Source organism: Schistocerca americana, chromosome 3 (assembly GCF_021461395.2).
Source record: "Schistocerca americana isolate TAMUIC-IGC-003095 chromosome 3, iqSchAmer2.1, whole genome shotgun sequence".
NCBI lineage: Eukaryota > Metazoa > Arthropoda > Insecta > Orthoptera > Acrididae > Schistocerca > Schistocerca americana.
The window spans coordinates 424,891,147-424,915,595 of NC_060121.1; the positions used below are offsets into that span (position 1 = coordinate 424,891,147).

Consider the following 24,449-nt stretch of genomic DNA (forward strand, 5'->3'; position numbering starts at 1 on the left):
CTTCCTTATGAAGAAATAGTCACGATCGCAAAATATCATTTTAAAATGACCGGTTTCGTGTGTTGCCAAGACGATAACTGCTCAGCACTTCTCCAGCTCCAGCAAACGGTACAGTCTATCTGAAGATGGCCAATTGTATGAGCCGAAACCGGTCATTTTAAATAAATGATATTTTGAGATCGTGACTGTTTCTTCACAAGTAACTCCAAAACGGCCCAGCCCATTCTGCACTCCGTCACACATGCTCCTTTTTTGGGTTCTAAACTTTGCATCCCGCACCCCCCTTCCACCACTTTCTCCATCGTATTCTCCTGATTAGTACCCTCTGATTTCACCTTCTTTGTTCAGATGAAGAAACCATTGAGTAGAAGGCATTTTCAGAATGACGACGTGATGATTTCTAAAGAGGAATCTGAAAGGGCAACTCTACAACTAACGTCTACCACTAGTCATCAGTCACTGAGAAGAATGTGTCACATTGAAGGAGGGACCTACAGAAAAGGAATAAGACTGTAAGTTTCATGGTGGACGGTTGTTTTTTTCGAGGTGATTATCGAAAATTTATGTCTATACCTCGTATATCTGTAGACCGATGTTCGACAGTGGATAACTCACTAGACTCCTACTTTAAAGGAAATAGAGTTCACCTTTATCCGGGAATTGAAAGAGGTTGTAATCCTTTTCCTAATGTTCAGTGAGGCCATAGCCCATTTCCACTATCTCTTGTCCATGTCTGAACTCGATTCTTATGGCCACAACGTCGACTGGACTACTTTCTTCCTTATTAGCGTATATCTGGAGAGAAGACAGTCTCGTGACCAATCCGTAAGTGCCTTTGCAGGTACTTCAATAGTGCCTGCGAATCCCTCACTATAATACTGACGAAGGAACTACTGTTTTCCAAGACAAGTCAGAGTTGGTAGACAGGATAACGAAAATACGAGATTTATGCGGCGTTCACTTTTGGCTGCCTTACGAAATGGCTCAAATGGCTCTGAGCACTATGGGACTTAACTTCTGAGGTCATCAGTCCCCTAGAACTTAGAACTACTTAAACCTAACTAACCTATGGACATCACACACATCCATTCCCGAGGCAGGATTCGAACCTGCGACCGTAGCGGTCGCGCGGTTCCAGACTGTAGCGCCTAGAACCGCTCGGCCTCCCAGGCCGGCGCTGCCTTACGAGTCTGCGCTACCAAACAGAGCTGTTGCACCTATTGTTTGTTATCACACAGACCGACTTGGCGCAAGTTATCTTCATGCTCTTGCGGGAATTCTTCACCCGCAGCAGATAATCTGGCCGTATGACATTTTAATAGTAGTCTGTGCAGGATTACGCACTGCAAAGCACCCCGATCAAGCGCTGCACCGCCGACCGCCGTACAGTGAGCGGTGCCATTGTCCGCCACAGCTCTCTTGACGGTCCCCCCCTCGCAGCAGCGCTCAATAACCTGTAATAGCCGAGGCGCGCTCACTGTCAGCCCCGCACGGCTCCCCGCTGCACCGAACGCGACCATCTGTGGCGGTGTGGCCATCGGCTTCTTACCGCTGCGAGAAGCTCATGCCACTGAGTTCGGCTGTCACAACCACCAGCATTTACACTGAGACGACAACAGCTGTGGAATAGCGACGTGCAGATATTAAGTGGCGGTAGTATCTTTACTCAGGTGGTCCATGTGAAAATGTTTCCGACGTGAGTATGGCCGCACGACGGAAATTAACAGACTTTGAACGCGAAATGGTATGTAGAGTTTGATGCATGGGATATTCCATTTAGAAAATCGTTAGGGAGTTCAATATTCCGAGATCCACGGAGTCAAGAGTGTGCCTAGATTACTAAACTTAGGGGAAGACAGTGGCCGAAAGGCTTCACTTAACGACCGACAGCAGCATCAAGTTGTCAGTGCTAACAGACAAGCAACACTGCCAGAAATAACCGCAGAAATCAGTGAGGGACGTACGACGAATGTATCCGTTAGGAAAGCGCTGCGAAATTTGGCGTTAATGCGCTATGGCCGCAGACGACCGATGCGAGTGCCTTTGCTAACAGCACGACATCGCCTGCAACGCTCATGACCGCTGGACCCTAGACGACTGGAAAACCGTGTTCTGGTCAGATGAGTCCCGACTTTAGTTGCTAAGAGCTGATGGTAGCGTTCGAGTGTGGCGCAGACCCCACGAAGCCACGGATCGAGGTTGTCAACAATGCACTGTGCAAGCTGCTGGTGGCTTCATAATGGTGTGGGCCGTGTTTACATGGACTGGACTGGGGCCTCTGGTCAACTGAACTGATCACTGACAGGAAATTGTTATGTTCGAGTACTTGGAGACCATTTGCAGCCATTCAACAATGGAATTTTTGTGCACGAAAATGGGCCATATCTCTGGGCCACAGTTGTTGGCAACTGGTGTGAAGAACATTCTGGACAATTCGAGCGAATGATTTGGCCATCCAGAACGCACGACGTGAATCCCTAGAGGCCAGCCCATGCACAAATTCCTGCACCGTAAACACTCTCGCACTTATGGACGGTTCAGTATTTCTGATGGGGACTTCCAACGAATTGTTGAGTTTGCGCCATATCGAGTTGCTACACAACGTCGGGAAAAAGGAGGTACCCCATGACTTGACTCATCTCGGTGTATTTACTGATCTCGTCTGCCAGTTTTGCAATAAATCAACCTATTTTTCCATGCTCTGGGTGATTAACTTGTATCGCCACCATAATCAAAGGGTCAACCCTTGCCGCTACACTCAGCTTCATTCTATCGCTATTATCAGTTAGGAATACTTAACATTCATCGACAGGCAACGTAAGATTTCACGAGGCTAGTCGGGCGCTAAAGATTTTGCTGCCGTGTTATCGCAAAACCTTGTAATCAACATCACTGGAGCACTCATAAAGTGTTAGTAATCACCCAGAAAAAATAAAGTTGCGTGATTAACCTTTCCTATGTTCCCCACGGCACATTACCGTAGCACGCTGCAAGGGCAGCCTAAACGAAATGGCGTATTCCAAAAGTAAATTGGAGTATGCAGCCGTAATTAGCTTCCTGAATTTCAAGGTGAACAACGCTGCAACGGACCTCTTTGCGTAGGCGTAAGTGTACCGAAGCAACACGATGTTTTGGCGGCGCAGACCACAAAGAGCTAACATTCAATCATCAGCGGAAGTTTTTTTGGAAATGCTATGGTGTCATTCTAACAGATTATTTTGCTACACGACAACGCCAAGGCTAATTCTGCACACCGTGTTGCCGGCACGGTAGCTCAGCGTGTTCGGTCAGAGGGTTAGCTGCCCTCTATAATAAAAAAAATGAGTGAACGGATCAACGAAGAGCCTGAACGGGCGTCATCGGACGTACGCCACGAACGAATTCAACTAACAGTATAGAACAAAATGAGATCAATAAAAAAAACGAAAAACAAAAAAAGCGAGGTGGCGCAGTGGTTACCACACTGGACTCGCATTCGAGAGGACGACGGCTCAATCCCGCGTCCGGCCATGCTGAGTTAGGTTTCCCGTGATTTCCCTAAATCGCTCCAGGCAAATGCCGGGATGGTTCGCTTGAAAGGGCACGGCCGACTTCCTTCCCCATCCTTCCCAAATCCGATGAGACCGATGACTTTGTTGTTTGGTCTCCTCCCCAAAACAACCCAACCCATTCTGCACAAGAGAGCCATATATGCTGCTTCTTTAGCCTGTCAAATTTTGCTTCGCTCCCCGTATTCTTTTGAGATGACACTCAGTGACATGTTTTTCGTTCCTCGCATGAAGAAAGTGTTGCTTGGCAGCCATTTACAGAATGACGGCTTTCCATGTGGAAAATTTCCTGAACAGCCAAAATGGAGCCTTCTACAACCTAGGGTTCTGTTAAGTCTTGCAACTGCAAAAATGTGTCGCTTTGAAGGGTCAGTGTATAGAGAAAGACTAACACCGAGCTTCATGGTCGCAGCTTGAACTTTTCGAGGTGCTAATTAAAATTTGATACCTACGCGTCGTACACCGGCAGCTAAGAGTGAAGTGTGACTTTCTGTTCAACATCCTTCAAATGAAGGGGATCCTTTTCTAAGGACTGAAATGACGAGTCTGAAAAAATGGTTTTGTTCAGTCTAGATACATCTACATCTACATCTATACTCCGCGAGCCACCTTACGGTGTGTGGCGGAGGGTACTTATTGTACCACTACCTGATCCCCCCTTCCCTGTTCCATTCACGAATTGTGCGTGGGAAGAACGACTGCTTGTAAGTCTCCGTATTTGCTCTAATTTCTCGGATCTTTTCGTTGTGATCATTACGCGAGATATATGTGGGCGGTAGTAATATGTTGCCCATCTCTTCCCGGAATGTGCTCTCTCGTAATTTCGATAATAAACCTCTCCGTATTGCGTAACGCCTTTCTTGAAGTGTCCGCCACTGGAGCTTGTTCAGCATTTCCGTAACGCTCTCGCGCTGACTAAATGTCCCCATGACGAATCGCGCTGCTTTTCGCTGGATCATGTCTATCTCTTCTATTAATCCAACCTGGTAAGGGTCCCATACTGATGAGCAATACTCAAGAATCGGACGAACAAGCGTTTTGTAAGCTACTTCTTTCGTCGATGAGTCACATTTTCTTAGAATTCTTCCTATGAATCTCAACCTGGCGCCTGCTTTTCCCACTATTTGTTTTATGTGATCATTCCACTTCAGATCGCTCCGGATAGTAACTCCTAAGTATTTTACGGTCGTTACCGCTTCCAATGATTTACCACCTATGGCATAATCGTACTGGAATGGATTTCTGCCCCTATGTATGCGCATTATATTACATTTATTTACGTTTAGGGAAAGCTGCCAGCTGTCGCACCATGCATTAATCCTCTGCAGGTCCTCCTGGAGTACGTACGAGTCTTCTGATGTTGCTACTTTCTTGTAGACAACCGTGACATCTGCAAATAGCCTCACGGAGCTACCGATGTTGTCAACTAAGTCATTTATGTATATTGTAAACAATAAAGGTCCTATCACGCTTCCCTGCGGTACTCCCGAAATTACCTCTACATCTGCAGATTTTGAACCGTTAAGAATGACATGTTGTGTTCTTTCTTCTAGGAAATCCTGAATCCAATCACAAACCTGGTCCGATATTCCGTAAGCTCGTATTTTTTTCACTAAACGTAAGTGCGGAACCGTATCAAATGCCTTCCTGAAGTCCAGGAATACGGCATCAATCTGCTCGCCAGTGTCTACGGCACTGTGAATTTCTTGGGCAAATAGGGCGAGCTGAGTTTCACATGATCTCTGTTTGCGGAATCCATGTTGGTTATGATGAAGGAGATTTGTATTATCTAAGAACGTCATAATACAAGAACACAAAACATGTTCCATTATTCTACAACAGATTGACGTAAGCGAAATAGGCCTATAATTATTCGCATCTGATTTATGACCCTTCTTGAAAATGGGAACGACCTGCGCTTTCTTCCAGTCGCTAGGTACTTTACGTTCTTCCAGCGATCTACGATAAATTGCTGATAGAAAGGGGGCAAGTTCTTTAGCATAATCACTGTAGAATCTTAAGGGTATCTCGTCTGGTCCGGATGCTTTTCCGCTACTAAGTGATAGCAGTTGTTTTTCAATTCCGATATCGTTTATTTCAATATTTTCCATTTTGGCGTCCGTGCGACGGCTGAAGTCAGGGACCGTGTTACGATTTTCCGCAGTGAAACAGTTTCGGAACACTGAATTCAGTATTTCTGCCTTTCTTCGGTCGTACTCTGTTTCGGTGCCATCGTGGTCAACGAGTGACTGAATAGGGGATTTAGATCCGCTTACCGATTTTACATATGACCAAAACTTTTTAGGGTTCTTGTTTAGATTGTTTGCCAATGTTTTATGTTCGAATTCGTTGAATGGTTCTCTCATTGCTCTCTTTACGCACTTTTTCGCTTCGTTCAGCTTTTCCTTATCAGCTATGATTCGACTACTCTTAAACCTATGATGAAGCTTTCTTTGTTTCCGTAGTACCTTTCGTACATGATTGTTATACCACGGTGGATCTTTCCCCTCGATTTGGACCTTAGTCGGTACGAACTTATCTAAGGCGTACTGGACGATGTTTCTGAACTTTTTCCATTTTTGTTCCACATCCTCTTCCTCAGAAATGAACGTTTGATGGTGGTCACTCAGATATTCTGCGATTTGTGCCCTATCACTCTTGTTAAGCAAATATATTTTCCTTCCTTTCTTGGCATTTCTTATTACACTTGTAGTCATTGATGCAACCACTGACTTATGATCACTGATACACTTCGAAATATTTTCTATCATTTCTAACGTGGAAAAGACTGATCTTAGTCGGGGTGTTATACACTGTAATTAAAGTTATATTCAACATGGACGTTGATTATAATACCGCTATGGTCCCATACCCTTCGTTCCTCCGAGCTGTGAACTGACTCAACCAGTCAGTTACAAGGAGACTGCATTTTAACATGTACTCCGAACGATGTCACATGGCATTTATCATATTAAAAAATCACTGCCGGAGGTGAAGCTTTCGCATACCACTGGATTCAAATACATTTTTTTCTTTTTTTACGCGGTGCTCGGAACAAAGTTCAGATTGTTGCGGAACACGTTCTAGCGATTTCATCCCGGAAGTTGCAAGTCGATAAATTATAGCCCCAGTTATATCCAAACCAAAATCCTAATCAAAGCGAAGTAGTTATCTAATACTATAATGATACGTTAAGGAGTGTTTCATATAATTATGCAAACTGTTTAACGCCTGCTGTGTGTTTGTTTAAAGCGGCCGGGAGTTGTGTCCATATCGCGGCCTGCTGATGCAATGTAATCCTCACTACTTGGTGTGGATACGACGGACGCCAGTCATTTGTTGTAGATTGTACAGTTACGATTTGTAATGCCACCACGTCAAATTCAGTTATGGTGGTATTTAAATCACTCATGTACTATCTATGACAGCAGTATAGTGAAGAACATTTTTTAACTGTAATGAAAGTTCTGAGACTACAGATTTGGAGATCTATGTGTTTACGGCTGTGACCCCTAAAAACATGGAAAAGAAGATAGTTAGCAACTCATCCAATGAAACAAAACAGTAACATTATATAATTTAATTATGTCCTCTAAATCTTCGCTTTCGAGTTTTTTTTAATCTCATGAGTGTTAATTACTCACTGTACGCAGAGTTTTTTTTTTTTTTTGTGTATCGTATATCTCTGGAGCTTCGTGGCTGCTGCCAATGCATGATTAGGCAACGTAATTATTCTATTCTACATCATTTGTAAGACTTGGTCAAGTTTATGGAGTATGCATTTTTAATCATCAATACAAAATTTATTGATCATTATAATAAATTTAATTCAATTTGCGATCAATGTAAATAATTTTATATTCCACTTGTTCAAGAACACTTCATCTGTGATCTTATACATTGTTTGATATCCAGAGGTGTCTAAACACTCTTGAAAGTCAGTGTTGTGTCATGTGTAACTAGGTGTTTTGCGGTATTTAATGTTGTAAAATGATATTATCAGTTTAAAATACCTCAGGATTTTCTTGGTAGTCGTCGTAAATGGTTAAGCACACACTGTATACAGTACAATGAGGGTCTGAATGTTTCCAGAGAATATCAGAAATAAAAGTGTTATTGTTGTAGTAGTGCTAAGACTGAAGAACATCATAGCGACAAACGTTAACTACGAAATCTACAATGATTGTATCAGTCGTTCTCTTGGAGAAGAATCGCAAAACCTTTTGCTTCCTTAAAGATGACAACACGAAAGCAACTCTTAGGAGGAAACTGTCACATAGCACAAGTCTACCACGAGGTTTGAAGGGGCTGAACTCATGCTGCTATGCACGTCCCAATATACGTAATTTTGAAGAAGAGTTGTGGAGTTTCAGGTAGGCTTACCATAAATTGTACTAGGGAAAGGTGGGGAGTTATCAGTCTGCCTCACATATGACGCTGGTACACATGACTTCTTATTTTAGTTACACTCCTGAAAATGGAAAAAAGAACACATTGACACCGGTGTGTCAGACCCACCATACTTGCTCCGGACACTGCGAGAGGGCTGTACAAGCAATGATCACACGCACGGCACAGCGGACACACCAGGAACCGCGGTGTTGGCCGTCGAATGGCGCTAGCTGCGCAGCATTTGTGCACCGCCGCCGTCAGTGTCAGCCAGTTTGCCGTGGCATACGGAGCTCCATCGCAGTCTTTAACACTGGTAGCATGCCGCGACAGCGTGGACGTGAACCGTATGTGCAGTTGACGGACTTTGAGCGAGGGCGTATAGTGGGCATGCGGGAGGCCGGGTGGACGTACCGCCGAATTGCTCAACACGTGGGGCGTGAGGTCTCCACAGTACATCGACGTTGTCGCCAGTGGTCGGCGGAAGGTGCACGTGCCCGTCGACCTGGGACCGGACCGCATGGAAATGAGCGTTTGGCGTCATTGGCCGGGAGGCCCCTCGCGGGGCAGGTCCGGCCGCCATATCGCAGGTCTTATTACAGTCGGCGCCACATTGGGCGACCTGCACGCCGGATGGGGATGAAATGATGATGAACACAACACAACACCCAGTCCCTGAGCGGAGAAAATCTCCGACCCAGCCGGGAATCGAACCCGGGCCCAGAGGACGGCAATCCGTCACGCTGACCACTCAGCTACTGGGGCGGACACCGGACCGCAGCGACGCACGGATGCACGCCAAGACCGTAGGATCCTACGCAGTGCCGTAGGGGACTGCACCGCCACTTCCCAGCAAATTAGGGACACTGTTGCTCCTGGGGTATCGGCGAGGACCATTCGCAACCGTCTCCATGAAGCTGGGCTACGGTCCCGCACGCCGTTAGGCCGTCTTCCGCTCACGCCCCAACATCGTGCAGCCCGCCTCCAGTGGTGTCGCGACAGGCGTGAATGGAGGGACGAATGGAGACGTGTCGTCTTCAGCGATGAGAGTCGCTTCTGCCTTGGTGCCAATGATGGTCGTATGCGTGTTTGGCGCCGTGCAGGTGAGCGCCACAATCAGGACTGCATACGACCGAGGCACACAGGGCCAACACCCGGCATCATGGTGTGGGGAGCGATCTCCTACACTGGCCGTACACCACTGGTGATCATCGAGGGGACACTGAATAGTGCACGGTACATCCAAACCGCCATCGAACCCATCGTTCTACCATTCCTAGACCGGCAAGGGAACTTGCTGGTCCAACAGGACAATGCACGTCCGCATGTATACCGTGCCACCCAACGTGCTCTAGAAGGTGTAAGTCAACTACCCTGGCCAGCAAGATCTCCGGATCTGTCCCCCATTGAGCATGTTTGGGACTGGATGAAGCGTCGTCTCACGCGGTCTGCACGTCCAGCACGAACGCTGGTCCAACTGAGTTGCCAGGTGGAAATGGCATGGCAAGCCGTTCCACAGGACTACATCCAGCATCTCTACGATCGTCTCCATGGGAGAATAGCAGCCTGCATTGCTGCGAAAGGTGGATATACACTGTACTAGTGCCGACATTGTGCATGCTCTGTTGCCTGTGTCTATGTGCCTGTGGTTCTGTCAGTGTGATCATGTGATGTATCTGACCCCAGGACTGTGTCAATAAAGTTTCCCCTTCCTGGGACAATGAATTCACGGTGTTCTTATTTCAATTTTCAGGAGTGTATATTGGTACATGTAGCACAATAATGTAGCTCAAGTGTGAACTTGACCTACATAATTGGGCTCTTGGAAGCTAGACGTGTTATGGGAGTTTTGCACAAGTGAATAAAGTGGGACACCATGCGAACATTTTTGAAGCAGTTTATCCTCAACAGAAATTCATTCAAATTTGGCGGAAGTTCATGAAGAGCATGCGCCGTCATTTTAAACAGTCAAAAAAATGGGCGAATGATTTCAGTCGTGGCTTTACTTGTGAAGATGGTCTATGTAATGAGCTGGACTGTATTTGGTTTCAAAGTACAGCAGTATAAGGTAATGTGAAATTGGATTGTTCTGTATTCGTTGCAAGTACCGAATTTTCACGTGTATTGTGACGATTAAAGTTGCATTTACTATAAAAATTAGTTAACGATTTTAATATGGTATTGTAATTAATTATATTTTCGAACAAGCTTAATACTTTACCGTGTACCTGAATTGCGGTTTATCCTCAGAATTCTATTATCCGCGTTTTTCAAGTCCCCAAATACTGTGGATAATCGAGTGATTACTGTATTTGACGATCGTTGATTAAAAGGTCAAATAATGTGGTGCATGTTACAGGAAGTTTTGTGCAAGATGAGTGCCACATTTTCTGATTGCTGACCAAAAGCAAATGCGTCAAAGAGTTTTTGGGGATATGGTTAGACGGTTCGGAAAGAGATATGGAACGATCAGGTCGCGCCAGAAACGAAATAGCAGTGGGTGTGAGCGATTTGCTCTGCACCGAAGGAAAGGCTAAGTTTTCTAGATTGCAAAAAGGAGTTGTTCTTGGTGATTACCATGCACGAGATAAAGCAAACGCTGGTGAACTGTACGCGTGTCTTCTGGACCACTGGGATGGAAAACTACATTCGGAAAGGCCTGTAGAATGAAACAGTCCAGAAATATGTTATGGCCATTGGAAAAATGAATGATATGAATCAATCTTTTTTGTGTGATCAACATTATTCCGTAGTTTTGGCACCCGCCGACGTTCGTCTGTTCCCGCTTCCAAAGAAAATTGGGGACGGTAACCTTTTGTGTGTAGTATGGAGGTAATGGCAGTCGCTTCATCTGCTCAATGCAAACACCTTCGCAAAAAAAAATTTTCCCCGATGACGGATATGTCAAAAACAGAGATAATTCTTTTTGCCTGAAACACGGTCTTTCATTTCCAGGCCGAAAAATTTTCAGCATGTCTTCATGTTGTTACTACTTTAATATTATTATATGCCTGTATCAGTTTTTTTCTTTGTTGAAAAATCACGTTTACACTCAATTGTATTACTTAATTTATTACACAACCAGTTTGAGTCATAAACAGAGCCACTTCGAGAGTGTCGTAAAATCGTAATCAGATGTATGGCAACTCGTAGCCACTGTCTAGCATCATGTCACAAACTAATACCTGCATTTAACCATAAATGAGGTGCACATATAGGGTACAGTTCATCTGTGGCGAAGAACATAACGGGTATTGTACTGAGGATGGTCTGTTTATGACAGAAACTGGTTGTGTAATAAGTTCAGTAATATAGCTGTGAGCAACCATGATTGTTCAACGACTTTACAAGCCGTTAGCATCGCTTCTTCAAAATAATGTTCATTTTCTCAAATTTTTCTCTTACGTTTTACAGTGAACTCATCTTCTGAGTGATTCTGACAGTCCAGACCCTCTGTGGTGGAACGTTTGTCAGTCAAACAATATCTGATTGATACTCCAATCCTTTAGCGTACGGAAGTGCAGCAAAGCATATCGGAACGAAATAAGCGCTATCGTCGAGTCCTGTAACCAGTTGGTCTGGACGTCAAGAAGGCTTTTTCACGTGTGACGAGCGCATACAGAACGCCCTCACGCGCTTTTACAATCAGTGTTCTGACTCACAGTCGTCGCAGTGGAGATTAAACGACGTTGGGCAGACACAAAGGGCAGCCTACAACGAGGTGGGACCAGCCACGCACCCACTCCCCCTCCCCTGCCTGACATGCGTGCACGCACCGCACCGCACGTGGGCAGTCGGGTGATACAAAGATCACAATCGTCTATTTCAGAACAGCGGCAGCCGGTGTTTTGCTCCTCGTGCTGCTTGTGTGGTTGTGGACGGACTGGTTTGGTGAAATTGAGATACTTGGGCGGTAGCAATTCCATTTTTGTGTGTAGAACGTATGACACTGGCGATATATTATCAGACTTTCAGAAAAACGTCATCCACGCAAATCCCAAGATTGCAAGAGCCAACAAGCGCGGGAATTATCACACAATCAGCTTAACAGCTCACGGATAGAAGTTGCTGACAAGAGTAATATACAGAAGAACGGAAAAGAAAATTGAGGATCTGTTAGATGACGATCGGTTTGGCTTTAGAAAAGTTAAAGGCACCAGAGAGGCAGCTCTGACGTTGCGGTTGATAAGGCATGCAAGACTGAAGAAAAATCAAGACACGTTCATAGGATTCGTCGATACAGAAAAAGCGTTGTGCAAGATGTTTGAAATCCTGATAAAAATAGGGACAAGCTGTGGGGAAGCACGAGTATTATACATCTGTACAAGAACCAAGAGGGAACAATGAGAGTAGAAGATCAAAAGCGAAGAGCACAGATAATGGTGTAAGACAAGGATGTAGTCTTTCGCTCCTGCTGTTCAGTCTATACGTTGAAGAAGCAATGGTGGAAGTAAAGGAAAGGTTCAAGATTGGAACTAAAGATCAAGGTGAAAGTATATAAATGTTAAGTTTCGCTGATGACATTGCTATCCTCAGTGAAAGGACCTGTTGGTTGGATCCTAATAAGTACAGAATGAATATGGACTGAGAGTAATAGAAGGGAGATGAAAGTAATAAGAAGCGGTAGAAATGAAAACAGCGAAAAACTTAACCTCATAATAGGTCATCACGAAGTAGATTAAGTTAAGGAATTCTTTTACCTAGCACAGGAAAAGAGGGCATTCCTGGCCCGAAGAAGTCTACTAGTATCAAACATAGCTCTTAATTTGAAGAAGGAGTTTTTTTCGAATGTACGTTGGAATCACAGCATTGTATGGCAGTCAGACATGGACTATGAGAAAACCGGAACAGAAGAGAACTGAAGTATTTGAGATGTGGTGCTGCAGAAGAATATTAAAAATTAGGTGGACTGATAAGGTAAAAAATGAAGTGGTTCTCCGCAGAATCGTCGAAGAAAAGAATACATAGAAAACACTAACAAGAGGAAGAGACAGGATGATAGGGCATCTGTTAAAACATTAGGGAATAACTTCCATGATACTAGAGGGAGCTTTAGAGGGCAAAAACTGTAGGCGAAGACAGAGACTGGGATACATCCAGCAAATAATTGAGGACGTAGGGTGCAATTGCTACTCTGAGATGAAAAAGTTGGCACCTAGCCCGGAATTAAACGAAATGTAAAGTTGATGCAGCCTGTCAAAGCAAATGAAGATGAGCCGCCAGGGGTCGAAATGCATCGTTCATTTTAATCAAATGAGGTTTGCTTTAAATACACGCTGTAACGGTCATGAGCCTTTGTTATTTTTCAGATTGGTCTTGGTGAACTGATGTCAATCTAGAATGCCTTTAAGGCGCCAAAGACGCCACTTCAACATCTCACTGAGTTTGGACGAGATGGTGTAATAGGGCTACGAGAAGCTCCATGTTCCTTCAATATTGTAGGAAGACTTGGCAGGAATGTGCCACTATACATAATTGCTGGCAGCGGTGGCCGGGATAATGTACCGTCTCGAAAGACCGGGCTCCAGACAGCCATGTGGCACTACCCAGAGGAAAGACCATCGTGTTCGGCTTATGGCTCTGGCGCATAGTACTGCATCTGCAGCAGCAATTTGAGTGCAGTTGGCACCACAGTAACACAATGAACCGTTACAAATCGGTTACTTCAAGGGCAGCTCTGAGCCAGACGCACTGTAGTGTGCATTCCACTGACCCCAAATCAACGACATTTGCGGCTTCAGTGATGTTAAGTGAGAGCTCATTGTAGGGCTGTTGTCTTTTCTGATGGAAGCTGGTTCTGCTTCGGTTCCAGTGATGGTCGTGTGTTGGCTACAAGGAGGCCAGTTATGGACCTACAACCAACCCCCCTGCAACCTAAGCACACTGGACCTTCACCTGGATTTATGGTCTGAGGTGAGATTTCGTATGACAGCAGGAACACTCACGTGGGTATCCCATGTACTCTGGCTCTAATTTCGTACGTTAGTTGGTGATTCGGCCTGTTGCATTCCAGGGGGAGCTTTCCAACAGGTTAACGCTCGTCCACATACCGCTGTTGTAACTCAACATACTCTAAGAGTGACGACATGTTCCCTTGGCCTGCTTGATCGCTAGATCTGTCTCCAACCGAGTACATATGGGACACCATCGGAGGACAACTCCATCGTCATCCATAAACAGCATTAACCGGCGCTGTATTTATCGACCAAGTGCAACAGGTATGGAACTCCACCCCACAAACCGATATCTAACACTTGTCCGACACAATGCACGCACGTTTGCATGCTTGCTTTGAAGAGTCTGCTGGTTACACCGGTTATTAATGTATGAGCATTATATATTTGCAATGGTTTATTTCGCGCTTACATTAACCTGTGATCTTGCAATGTTAGTCAATTAAATATGATACCTAGATAAATGCATTCCCCCAAACACATAATTACAATATTTAGATGAGTTACTGCTGCTACAATGGCACGTTTCAAGATTTAAGTGACTTTGAACGCGGTGTCATAGTCGGGGCACGAGCGATGGGATATAGCATCTCTGAAGCAGCGATGAAGTGGAGATATACCCGTAAGACCATTTCACAAGTGTACCGTGAACATCAAGAATCCGGTAAAACATCAAATCTCCGACATCGCTGCGCCGGGAAAAGATCTTGCAAGAACGGGACCAACGACGACTGAAGAGAATCGTTCAACGTGACAGAAGTGCAACCCGTCCGCAAATTACTGCAGATTTCAATGCTGGGCCATAAACAAGTGTCGGCCGAGTGAACTATTTAACGAAATATCATAGTTCTGGGCATTCGAAGTCGAAGACCCACTCGTTTACCCTTGATGACTGCGGGTCACAAAGCTTGACGCCTCGCCTGGGCCCGTCAACACAGACATTTGACTGTTGATGAGTGGAAACATGTTGCCGGGTCGGATAATTCTCTTTTCAAATTTTATCGAGCGGATGGACTTGTATGGGTATGGAGGTAACGTCATGAATCCGAGGACCCTACATGTCAGCAGCGACTGTTCAAGCTGTTGGAGGCTCTGTAATGGTGTGGGGTATGTGCAGTTGGAGTGATGCGGGACCGCTGATACATCTAGATACGACTCTGACAGCATCCTATCTGATCACTTGCATCCTTTTATGCCCATTGTGCATTCTGACGCCGGCCGGAGTGGCCGAGCGGTTCTAGGCGCTTCAGTCTGGAACCGCGCGATCGCTGCGGTCGCAGGTTCGAATCCTGCCTCGGGCATGGATGTGTGTGATGTCCTTAGGTTAGTTAAGTTTAAGTAGTTCTAAGTTCTAGGGGACTGATGATCTCAGATGTTCAGTCCCATAGTGCTCAGAGCCATTTTTTGCATTCTGACGGACTTGAGCAATTTCAGCACGGCAATGCGACACCCACACGTTCAGAATTGCTACTGAGTGGCTTGAGGAACACTGTTCTGAGTTTAAACGCTTTCGCTGTCCACCAGACTCCCCAGAGGTGAACATTATTGAGTATGTCTGGGATGGCTTGTAACATGCTGTTCAGAAGAGATCTCCACCCCCTCGTACTCACGCGGATTTACGGACAGTCCCGGTGGATTAATGGTGTCAATTCGCTCCAGCACTACTTAAAACAGTAGTCGAGTCCATACCACGCCGTGTTGTGGCACTTCTGCGTACTCGCAGGAGCCCTACACGATATTAGTCACGTGTACCAGTTTTATGTATATGCAGGGTCAGTCGCGTGAGACGTAACACCCCCTTTATTCTGGGGACGATTGCTCGTATCGGCATGCGGTTTTCGGCGAATCAATACGGACTATGGGGCACATACGTTGGTAGATGCACAATAATCACAACGTTTATATTGTCCGAGATAATGAGGCAAGTACGTGGTTTTAAATGGGACGCTATACTTTTTCATCTTTGGAAAAGAAGCGTATAGTGATGTAACGCATGTTGCTATTGTGATTAAAACTTTGCTTAAAAGAGGGCGGATGAGGATTTACCTACGTAGCGTAGGCCGTGCATGCTGCATAGAGCACGGCAACTCGTCCCGCGGGTCGCGCGAGGCGTGTTTATAGTCTGCAGCCGCTTCCGATCGCCTCGACCTTCAATCGTATAATATTTCGCAGCGTATTTTAAGCGAAGTTTGAATCACAATAGCAACATGCGTTACATAACTATACGCGTCTTTTCCAGAGCGTTCGAATGATGGTAAAAAAAGTAAAGCGTCCCATTTAAAAAACATGTACTTGCCTCATTATCTCGGTCAATATAAACGTTGTGATTATTGTGCATGTACCAAAGTATGTGCTCCATAGTCGACTATGATTCGCCGAACACCGCTTGTCGATACGTGCAATCGCCCCCGGAATAATGGGGTTGTTACGTCTTACGCGACTCACCCTGTACAGAAGATATCGTCGTCGTGCAAGACAGACAATCTACAAAACAATTGAAGACGTTGAAATGACTACATCTGCTGCTGACAAGAAGAAGAATACTATAAAATCTGTCGCTGCACATTCATTACTAGATGGACCCGCTGTCTTCTGTGGATGTAAACTGAACTTCAGTATTGATCTGAATGATACATTTTCGCATTGTAATGGGTGGCTAACTGTCGCAATTGTACGAGGTGGTACAGGTGTACCCAATGTATCAGGACTGGAAAGCTTCGTCGATCGTGACGTCATTGCCTACCGCACATACCATGTTTGTGAAAATGCAAATAAAGACTTTGGCAAGTCATCATATATTTCACCCTCACCCTTTTCCTTGTATACACGTAATAGACCTAAGATATCTGTAAATGAGACTGTATTTATTTGTATTAAAGGTAAAGGTACATGTGAATATGTAAAATTTGTTGGAGACTGTACTTTGTATTTCCATAAATAAATTGATCTGTAGCGTAGCTGAAAACCGGACAAGGGTACATCTAGAATCTGTCGACATAAGAGTATGCAACAGCATGTTGCGTCAGCTCTCCGAGCGCTTGACCTTTGACCCCGCCGATAAGGCGGCTCAAGGCCATCCTGGCAGCGCGCCAGCCGCGGACTTAGCGCTCAGCTAAGTTTTCAAATTTATACTGACTTTTTGATCACCCGGTATATATATTGATACTTATGAAAACACAGATCATCTTTGAAATAAAGCGATCTAGATCGTAACCGAGGAGTGGCAACTACAAGCACTGTGCGGGCCTGACCTTGGTCTTCTCGCGGGAGCGGCTGCGGAGGAAGCCCGGGATGCGGATGCCGCCGATGGGTATCTTCTTCTTGCCGGCGGACTGCGGCTCGTGGTCGGACTCTTCGAGCACGCGCCGCATCTTCTGCACGCCGCCCACCTCCGGCTGCTGGCCGTCGGCGCCGCCGCCGTCGCGGTCGCGGTTCTCCGCGTTCAGCATCTGCTCGCGCTCCTCGTCCTCTATTTCCTTCTTGTCCTCGCTCTTCTTCTGCTCCTCCTCCTCGTTCGTCTTCTCCTCCTGCTCCTGCGGCTGCTGCTTCTGCTCTGTCGGCGGGGCGTCAGAACTCATCGTGCCGCCTGCAACAAATCGCCGTACGGTGGCAGTTAATATCTCGCTCGCACTTCTCGCCTAGCGTATGTGCGTTTTGACACGTACTGGTCAACAACTTTTCACCGCGAGTTTTCATAAAATATAGCACAGTCTTACATAAATGATAACTAGTTTGTGACCTCAGTCGACACGTTGTAAATTGTCTGTAAGAGCATTTTTTGTAATTTTTGCCACATTTAGTCTGGTTCCTGAGCGCATATGTGGGGGAGATCTCTGTGGACTACCAGAGTTCAGGTTTTTAACGGTTGATGACGTCTGTAGGATACCACTGCGGGAACAAAGATTACTAAACATCGCCGGCCGAAGTGGCCGTGCGGTTAAAGGCGCTGCAGTCTGGAACCGCAAGATCGCTACGGTCACAGGTTCGAATCCTGCCTCGGGCATGGATGTTTGTGATGTCCTTAGTTTAGTTAGGTTTAACTAGTTCTAAGTTCTAGGGGACTAATGACCTCAGCAGTTGAGTCCCATAGTGCTCAGAGCCATTTGAACCATTACTAAACATCGGGTGACGCATCACTTCCGGTGCGTCCAGTCGCGTCGCGTCCGTATACACACCGACAGAAATCGAAAAAACTTGTAGGATCTCGGTAGCCTGTAGCCGTGTTGTCAGTATGGGAGTGTGATATGGTACGCTTCAGCTGATAAATAGTAAGACAGCAAATCCTGTTCGTATTTTCGTTCGGTCATTACAACTACGAGTGCAAGGAAATGCGTGTATTTCTCACCAAACGCGTTTCGCTTTGTTGAATTAAAGCCTCGTCATTGGTCTGAAATTACAGATATTTACAATTTGCTTTGTTTATGAGATCGGAAAACAGTTCGATAACAATTTGTTGGTGTTTGCTTACGGTAATTTCTGCTTGGTTTCTCACCTACGTCAGGAAATGCAGTCTACTAGCACGTCTTTGGCGTCTACCATAACAAATTCACGCATAAAATAAGTAACACATTCAAAAAACATGGCATAAACATTGCTTACAAAACAAACAACCCAATAAAAAAAGTACATCCCAAAACTGAAATCTAAACCAGACAGACGTCAACAGTCTATTACCTATCAGCTCAGGTGCAGAGATTTCGAAAAAATGTAGATTGGAATTGTGGGCAGGATATTTGACACAAGATATAAATAACACAACAGAGCACTGAAATACAGTACAAACCATTCAACATTCACAGATCATTTAAAACAGGAATACCACTGAACAAGTAATAATGAAAAAGGTATGAACATTGTAAGAATCAGTAAAGACAGACACCTGCTCCCTTTCCAAGAAAATTTCCATACACACAATGCATTAATACAAAATAAACGGTTGCTCAATGACCAAATAAATACTGTGACCCAGACACCATATAAAATAATAGAAAAATCGCATGAAAAAGAAAAGAGCATTTCCATTTCTTCATCCTCTCCCCGCCCCCCCTTCCCCTGCCCCCCCATTTTCATTTCACTTCCTGTTGCTCACCTTTCTCTCCAACTCACTTTCCATCACACTGCTGTGGGCTTACGTCCACTCATATTTGCTTCTCCCTCCCCCACGTATTCACCACAAAAAGCACACCATCACTATTCCATCAATACTCTTACACAGTATATAAATACACAGCAACATAATTAAATAGAATAACACACATATAACGAACTAAAAAAAGTATACGTCAAAGACAAACTAGTGGCAATGTTGGTAACACTACAAAGCATAATATACACGTAGAAGTATAATAATAACCAGAGACGTATGAAATGTGTGTTGTGTAAAGCGTATAAAATGCATAGCTCTGCAGAGATGCGAAAAATTAGGCTAAAACTATCAGAATCGAATGAAGAAAGTAGCCAAAGACGTGCTATCAGATGGCATTTCATGATGTAAGCAAGAAAGCAAGCGGAAATTACCGTAAGCAAACACCCACAACTTGTTAACTGTTTTTTGACCTTAAAAACTAATCAAACTGTAAGTATCTGTAATTGCAGACCACTGATGATGCTTTACGAAATGCATCTGGTGAGAAAAACACGCATTTTATTGTAGTTGTAATGATAGAACGAAAATAACCTCAGGAACTGTAAAGCAATTAAGGACAATATGACCAAACAAATGAAGAAGTGGTATATGTACAGGACGACATGACCTTGAATATCAGGTTACACTGATAAGGTCATCCAGTTTAAGGTAACCCAGTTGGTCTCCTTGGTGTCCTCACTCATTCTCCCTCACGGTACCACCGGGAAATGATCAACGTCACCCAGGCAACTGTACAACTTACATTCAAGGTCAAATTCGTCCCGATGTGTGTCAGTGTGTTTTGGAAAGGGTGCTCACCGCACACAATATGATGCGTCGCCCGGTGTTTACCTCTTCTCGTACAGCCACTGGTATATTACTGGCATCGCTTACTTACTGTCTTGCTTCATTCTGGACGCGAGTCTTTACTTGGGCTTGTTCTATTAGCAGCGATGGTGCAGAGTCTCACATTTGGGATGTTGTTCTCGCAGTCTAAGGGCACTGGGAAATGTGTGCTACTACACAATTAAGTACTAGAAGTGGTTGCTAGGTCAGGGACTACCAGTAAATGTAATGGTTCCATTATCAAACTACTGGTAAGCTAGCTACCCACCCGAAAGTGTGATTTTACACACTAGAACTGTCAAATAAATGATTAAATACAATGGATTTACAAACATTACTTCACAGTTAGCATGTATAGTCGAAAATATCTTATTTATTTATTTTTAAATTTAATGTAGAAAATGGAGTCAAGCAGATCAGAAGAAAAAATAAGGCACTATGTTGGTAAAGCAGTTTTCAATATTTAATTGAAATTGTTTGAAATACACTGATCAGCCAGAACATTTTGACGACCTACCTAGTACTCAGGATAAAGCAATATCAGCTGAGGCAAACCGTATTAGCTACGATAGTAAATGTGTGAGCGATATGGCTATAGAATATTTTTCATTTCGCGACTCACAATGTCGAAATTCAATTCATAGTAAACAGAACATTGTTTAGTCATTTATTTTAGGATTACCAAGCGTGGACTCCGTATAAGTGATATGTCATGGAGCATGGCATAATGACCACAAAATTTTAATAACTGCAACTACCGACAGCCAGAGTAGGGCATCAGTTTACTCGGATTGCCGCATACTACAAATTGCGCAATACAGACGCAGCAGAAGAAAGTTCCGATAAATTTATTAGAATGGCAGTTATTATTGCTACCGAGGTCAAGGGGAGAGGGAAAGCAAGTGGGCTTCAAAAATTCGATTTTTAGATTTTAGCACATTTGAAATGCCCGGTCTTTCCTGCGTGAAACAGTTTTTGTTCATATAAAAAGGACAATTTTTTCGTGAGATATGCAATCTGACATTTAAATGCCACGCCTTCCTTTTTGCGCCATGCAGAGATAACGCACAGCATTTAATTAAATGAAATGAAATTAAACCCATATTTAGAAACCTTCGTAAAGATACCTTGTTGAAGATATGTCTTCATGGGAAAGCCCAAAATTTAAATGAATGTGTGAATTCTGTCAGGAACCATTTACCGACAACTGTATTTGTTCAGCTTAAAACACTCAAATTTGGTATTTATGGTGCTATTTTATGCTTCAATGATGGTGCAATTAGAAAACTGGATGTTTTAGAATTATTCTGCATAAAATCTAGTGGACATACTGCAAAATCCTTGGTGCAAATAGATAAAGAGAGAATCCGCAAAGTAGATATTGCTAATTTAAAACGCACAAAAGAAGCCAGACAGAAAAGAAGAGAGACCAAGATCAGTATGATTCAGATGATTCTCAGCATGGTGCAGGAAAATATTAGTGGTAAATAATTCTCATCAATAACTATACTAGAATTGCAATATTAAACTTTAAACGGATTTTTCTCAAAACTACATTTATTTTTAATTTCAGGTACCATTATTGGGTAAAGTAATGGCGTTAGAAACATGAAATTTGGTTAATTTGTACTGCAGATGGTAATAAGTAATTACAAGTAGATTGAGAACCACCAAACAATTAGAAACTGTTTTATAATAATTAATGTACAAAAAATTTAAATTTTACTGGTGAAAGAATAAATTTTTTTTCTTCAAAACCGTAAGAGGTATTATGTTCATTTTACTTGTAAATTGAGACATATGTTATAAATATGCAATAAAAATTTCATTGTTTATCGTTTATAGTTCTCGTGAAAAGTGTACCTATTCAAAGGGTGAAATAGCATTGGCAGAATAAGGATAAAAATTGCTTTCCGTATCCCTTTAAAGAATTTTTTTTGCATTCGGAACGTTTTCCTCGTCTCTGTCACGTACGTTAGCAACTTCGTCTTTAAGGTGAACGCTGCGCCACCTTCCTTTTACAAACGTGGATCGTTAATAACACAAACTATCACAACTGTTTCGTATTTCAGTGTTCCGTTCATTGGGCTACCGAAAGCAGAGACACTTCTCGTTGTCTGTCAGCGAGTGCTGACACGAGGCCGGGGCGTGGCTGTCGGCGACGCACAAACGCCCAGCGGAAGCCGCTTTCTTTTGAGTTCACGCTGCCGACTGGACGTGACGTCGTAAAGCGAGAAAACACGCGGTGCGAAAATAGCCATTGCGGGAGCGCACGTAGAGGTTAACACCCTGCAGACGGCGCCGCGCAGTGCTGTCGAGCGTCCAGCACCTGCAGCGGTCTAGCGACCTCGACAATTAACAGCCGCCAGAAGTCCACTGGTGCATTCCATCTTACATTTGACGACATACAGTTACACACACGCTGATACACAACATACAGGGTTGGATAAAAGTAGGGAAACAACATAAACAAAAATGGTTCAAATGGCTCTGAGCACTATGGGAATTAACAGCTGAGGTAATCAGTCCCCTAGAACTTAGAACTACTTAAACCTAACTAACCTAAGGACATCACACACATCCATGCCCGAGGCAAGATTCGAACCTGCGACCGTAGCGGTCACGCGGTTCCAGACTGAAGCGCCTAGAACCGCCAACATAAACACACCACCATTCCTAAGACATTGTAGGAAAACCGTTGGCATTCAGGCCAGCCTCCAGTCGTCTCGGAATGGATAAATCCTGGGTGGTTTTCAAGGGGATCTAATACCATTCTCCCTGCGGAATAGTGGCAAGTTCATGTAATGCTGATAGAGGTGATAGAAATTACGCACCCTTCTCTCCAAACTTTACCACAAAGGCTCAGTAATATTAGATCTGATGACAGTGGTCACCATAGAAAATGCGACAATTCATCCTTGTCCTCACAAAACCAGTCCTGGACGATACGACATGTCTGAACAGGATGCCTGTCATCTTGGAACACAGCATCACCTTTGGGAAACGAGCTTTGTACCATGTGAGCCGTGGCGCTCGTTACTGGCGCGCCAGTCTCTTGGATGTCCGTTATCGATCCTTTGACGTTTCTTATCTTTGCTTGCCTTGTTGTTTTCCGCATTCGCGGGGCGAGTGGCAGTTGACGTTTGTTCGAGCTACCTGCTGAGACGCCGCGAGGTACGAGGTGGAAACAACCACGTATATGTGGAATTGGTCGTACGCGGTCTGCCGGTTCAGCATGGAGGATATGTGTTGGCTGCATGCCTGTCTGCTCTCCTGATTTTGCTCGCCGTGCCTTGCGACTGCCTAGCTTGGGTTGCTGCCTGATGTATTCTACACGAGCCATACCGGACGTCCAGCAGAAGCGAGCAGAAGTTAAGCAGCCTTGTGTTTCTTTAAAGAAAAGGAGAAAATGTCTAAGTCCTTTTGTAACCAATTTTGGTGGCCTCTTAAGGGTGGTCTTCGCGTTTGCACTGCCTTTGGGGAGAGTTAATTCTTTCAAATTTAAATAGTTGGGGTTCCCTGTCCTTTATAATCTTTGGGGGGTTTTATTTGAATTTTCTCTTTGGGTTTCCTTCCTTGTGCTTGGTTAAATGTTTACTTGTATAGCGGAAAGTGACTCCAGGTTAAAACTCAGAGAAGGTGTTTGATGTTACTGCCGCTTCCGGCATTTGTCTTTTCAATTAAGAGTTGTCAACCCCTAGAGCGACCTGGTGTCACACCTCGTTAATTGTTGCTTTATGTGTACTTAGTTTTGAATTGGCCATTTGAATTAATATTTTGGAGCGTAGTATAGCACTAAGGCAACCTCATTGTATACCACCTTGTGCCCCGGTCTAGTACCTTAATTTTCAGTGGCACGAGTTAGCTCCACTACTGGTTTTACTGATGTGCTCCCTTCAAAATCTTGTCTTGTATAAGTTTGCCCCATGTGTATCTGGGAACACAGAGATGAGCATTAGTGTGACTTCAGTGGTAGTCAGTTAATGGAATCTTCATTTTGGCTTGGCTTCCACTGAAGAGTTTGAGTGGAATGTAGTGTGTTTGATTTGTTATTCATTTAATTACTGTGAGTTTGTTTATTTAATGGGGAGCAAGACATTTAAAGACTGTTGGTATTAACTCCCCTAGTTGCTGGGTGTTGCTAATTCGTTCCAAATGGCCTACTACTTATTCAATGGCAAGGCTGTTGATTAGTTGGTTACTGTGAGTACAAATTCACGCTATTTATTTGTGGCCGAAATTGTTAAAGTGTCTGTGTCGTGATTCAATCACTAGCTACGTGTTTGAGCTAAACTGATATAAACCTTACATTGCCTCCTTAAAATTTGTTGCCAGCAGAAACCCTTAAGACAACTAAGTTTTGTCACTGGTTATGTTAACCTTTACTGGGAGAAATATTTCATGTAGTTAAATTTTGTCTTAAAATGTGTATTTCTCTGATGTAATAAACGAGTGAGAAAAGAAAAAAAGCAAAGGGGCCTGGTCCTTCCCTTTGTGTGCGGTTTGTAACACGTATCGCCATGGGATGGACTCGATCAGCCAAAACGGTCACTTAATCCTTGACATTAATGCGACATTGTAGAATAA

General features: G+C 44.1%; 1 protein-coding gene across 1 annotated transcript in view; it reads right to left on the minus strand.

Annotated features, from left to right (window-relative positions):
• Window positions 1–24,449, minus strand: part of LOC124605153 (neurotactin) — a 268,585-nt gene that overhangs the window by 112,374 nt on the left and 131,762 nt on the right. Inside the window, exon 2 of the mRNA XM_047136634.1 lies at window positions 17,143–17,477. Within this exon, the coding sequence (XP_046992590.1) occupies window positions 17,143–17,469 (327 nt within the window). The 5' untranslated portion in view covers window positions 17,470–17,477. The remainder of the gene's footprint in view (window positions 1–17,142; window positions 17,478–24,449) is intronic.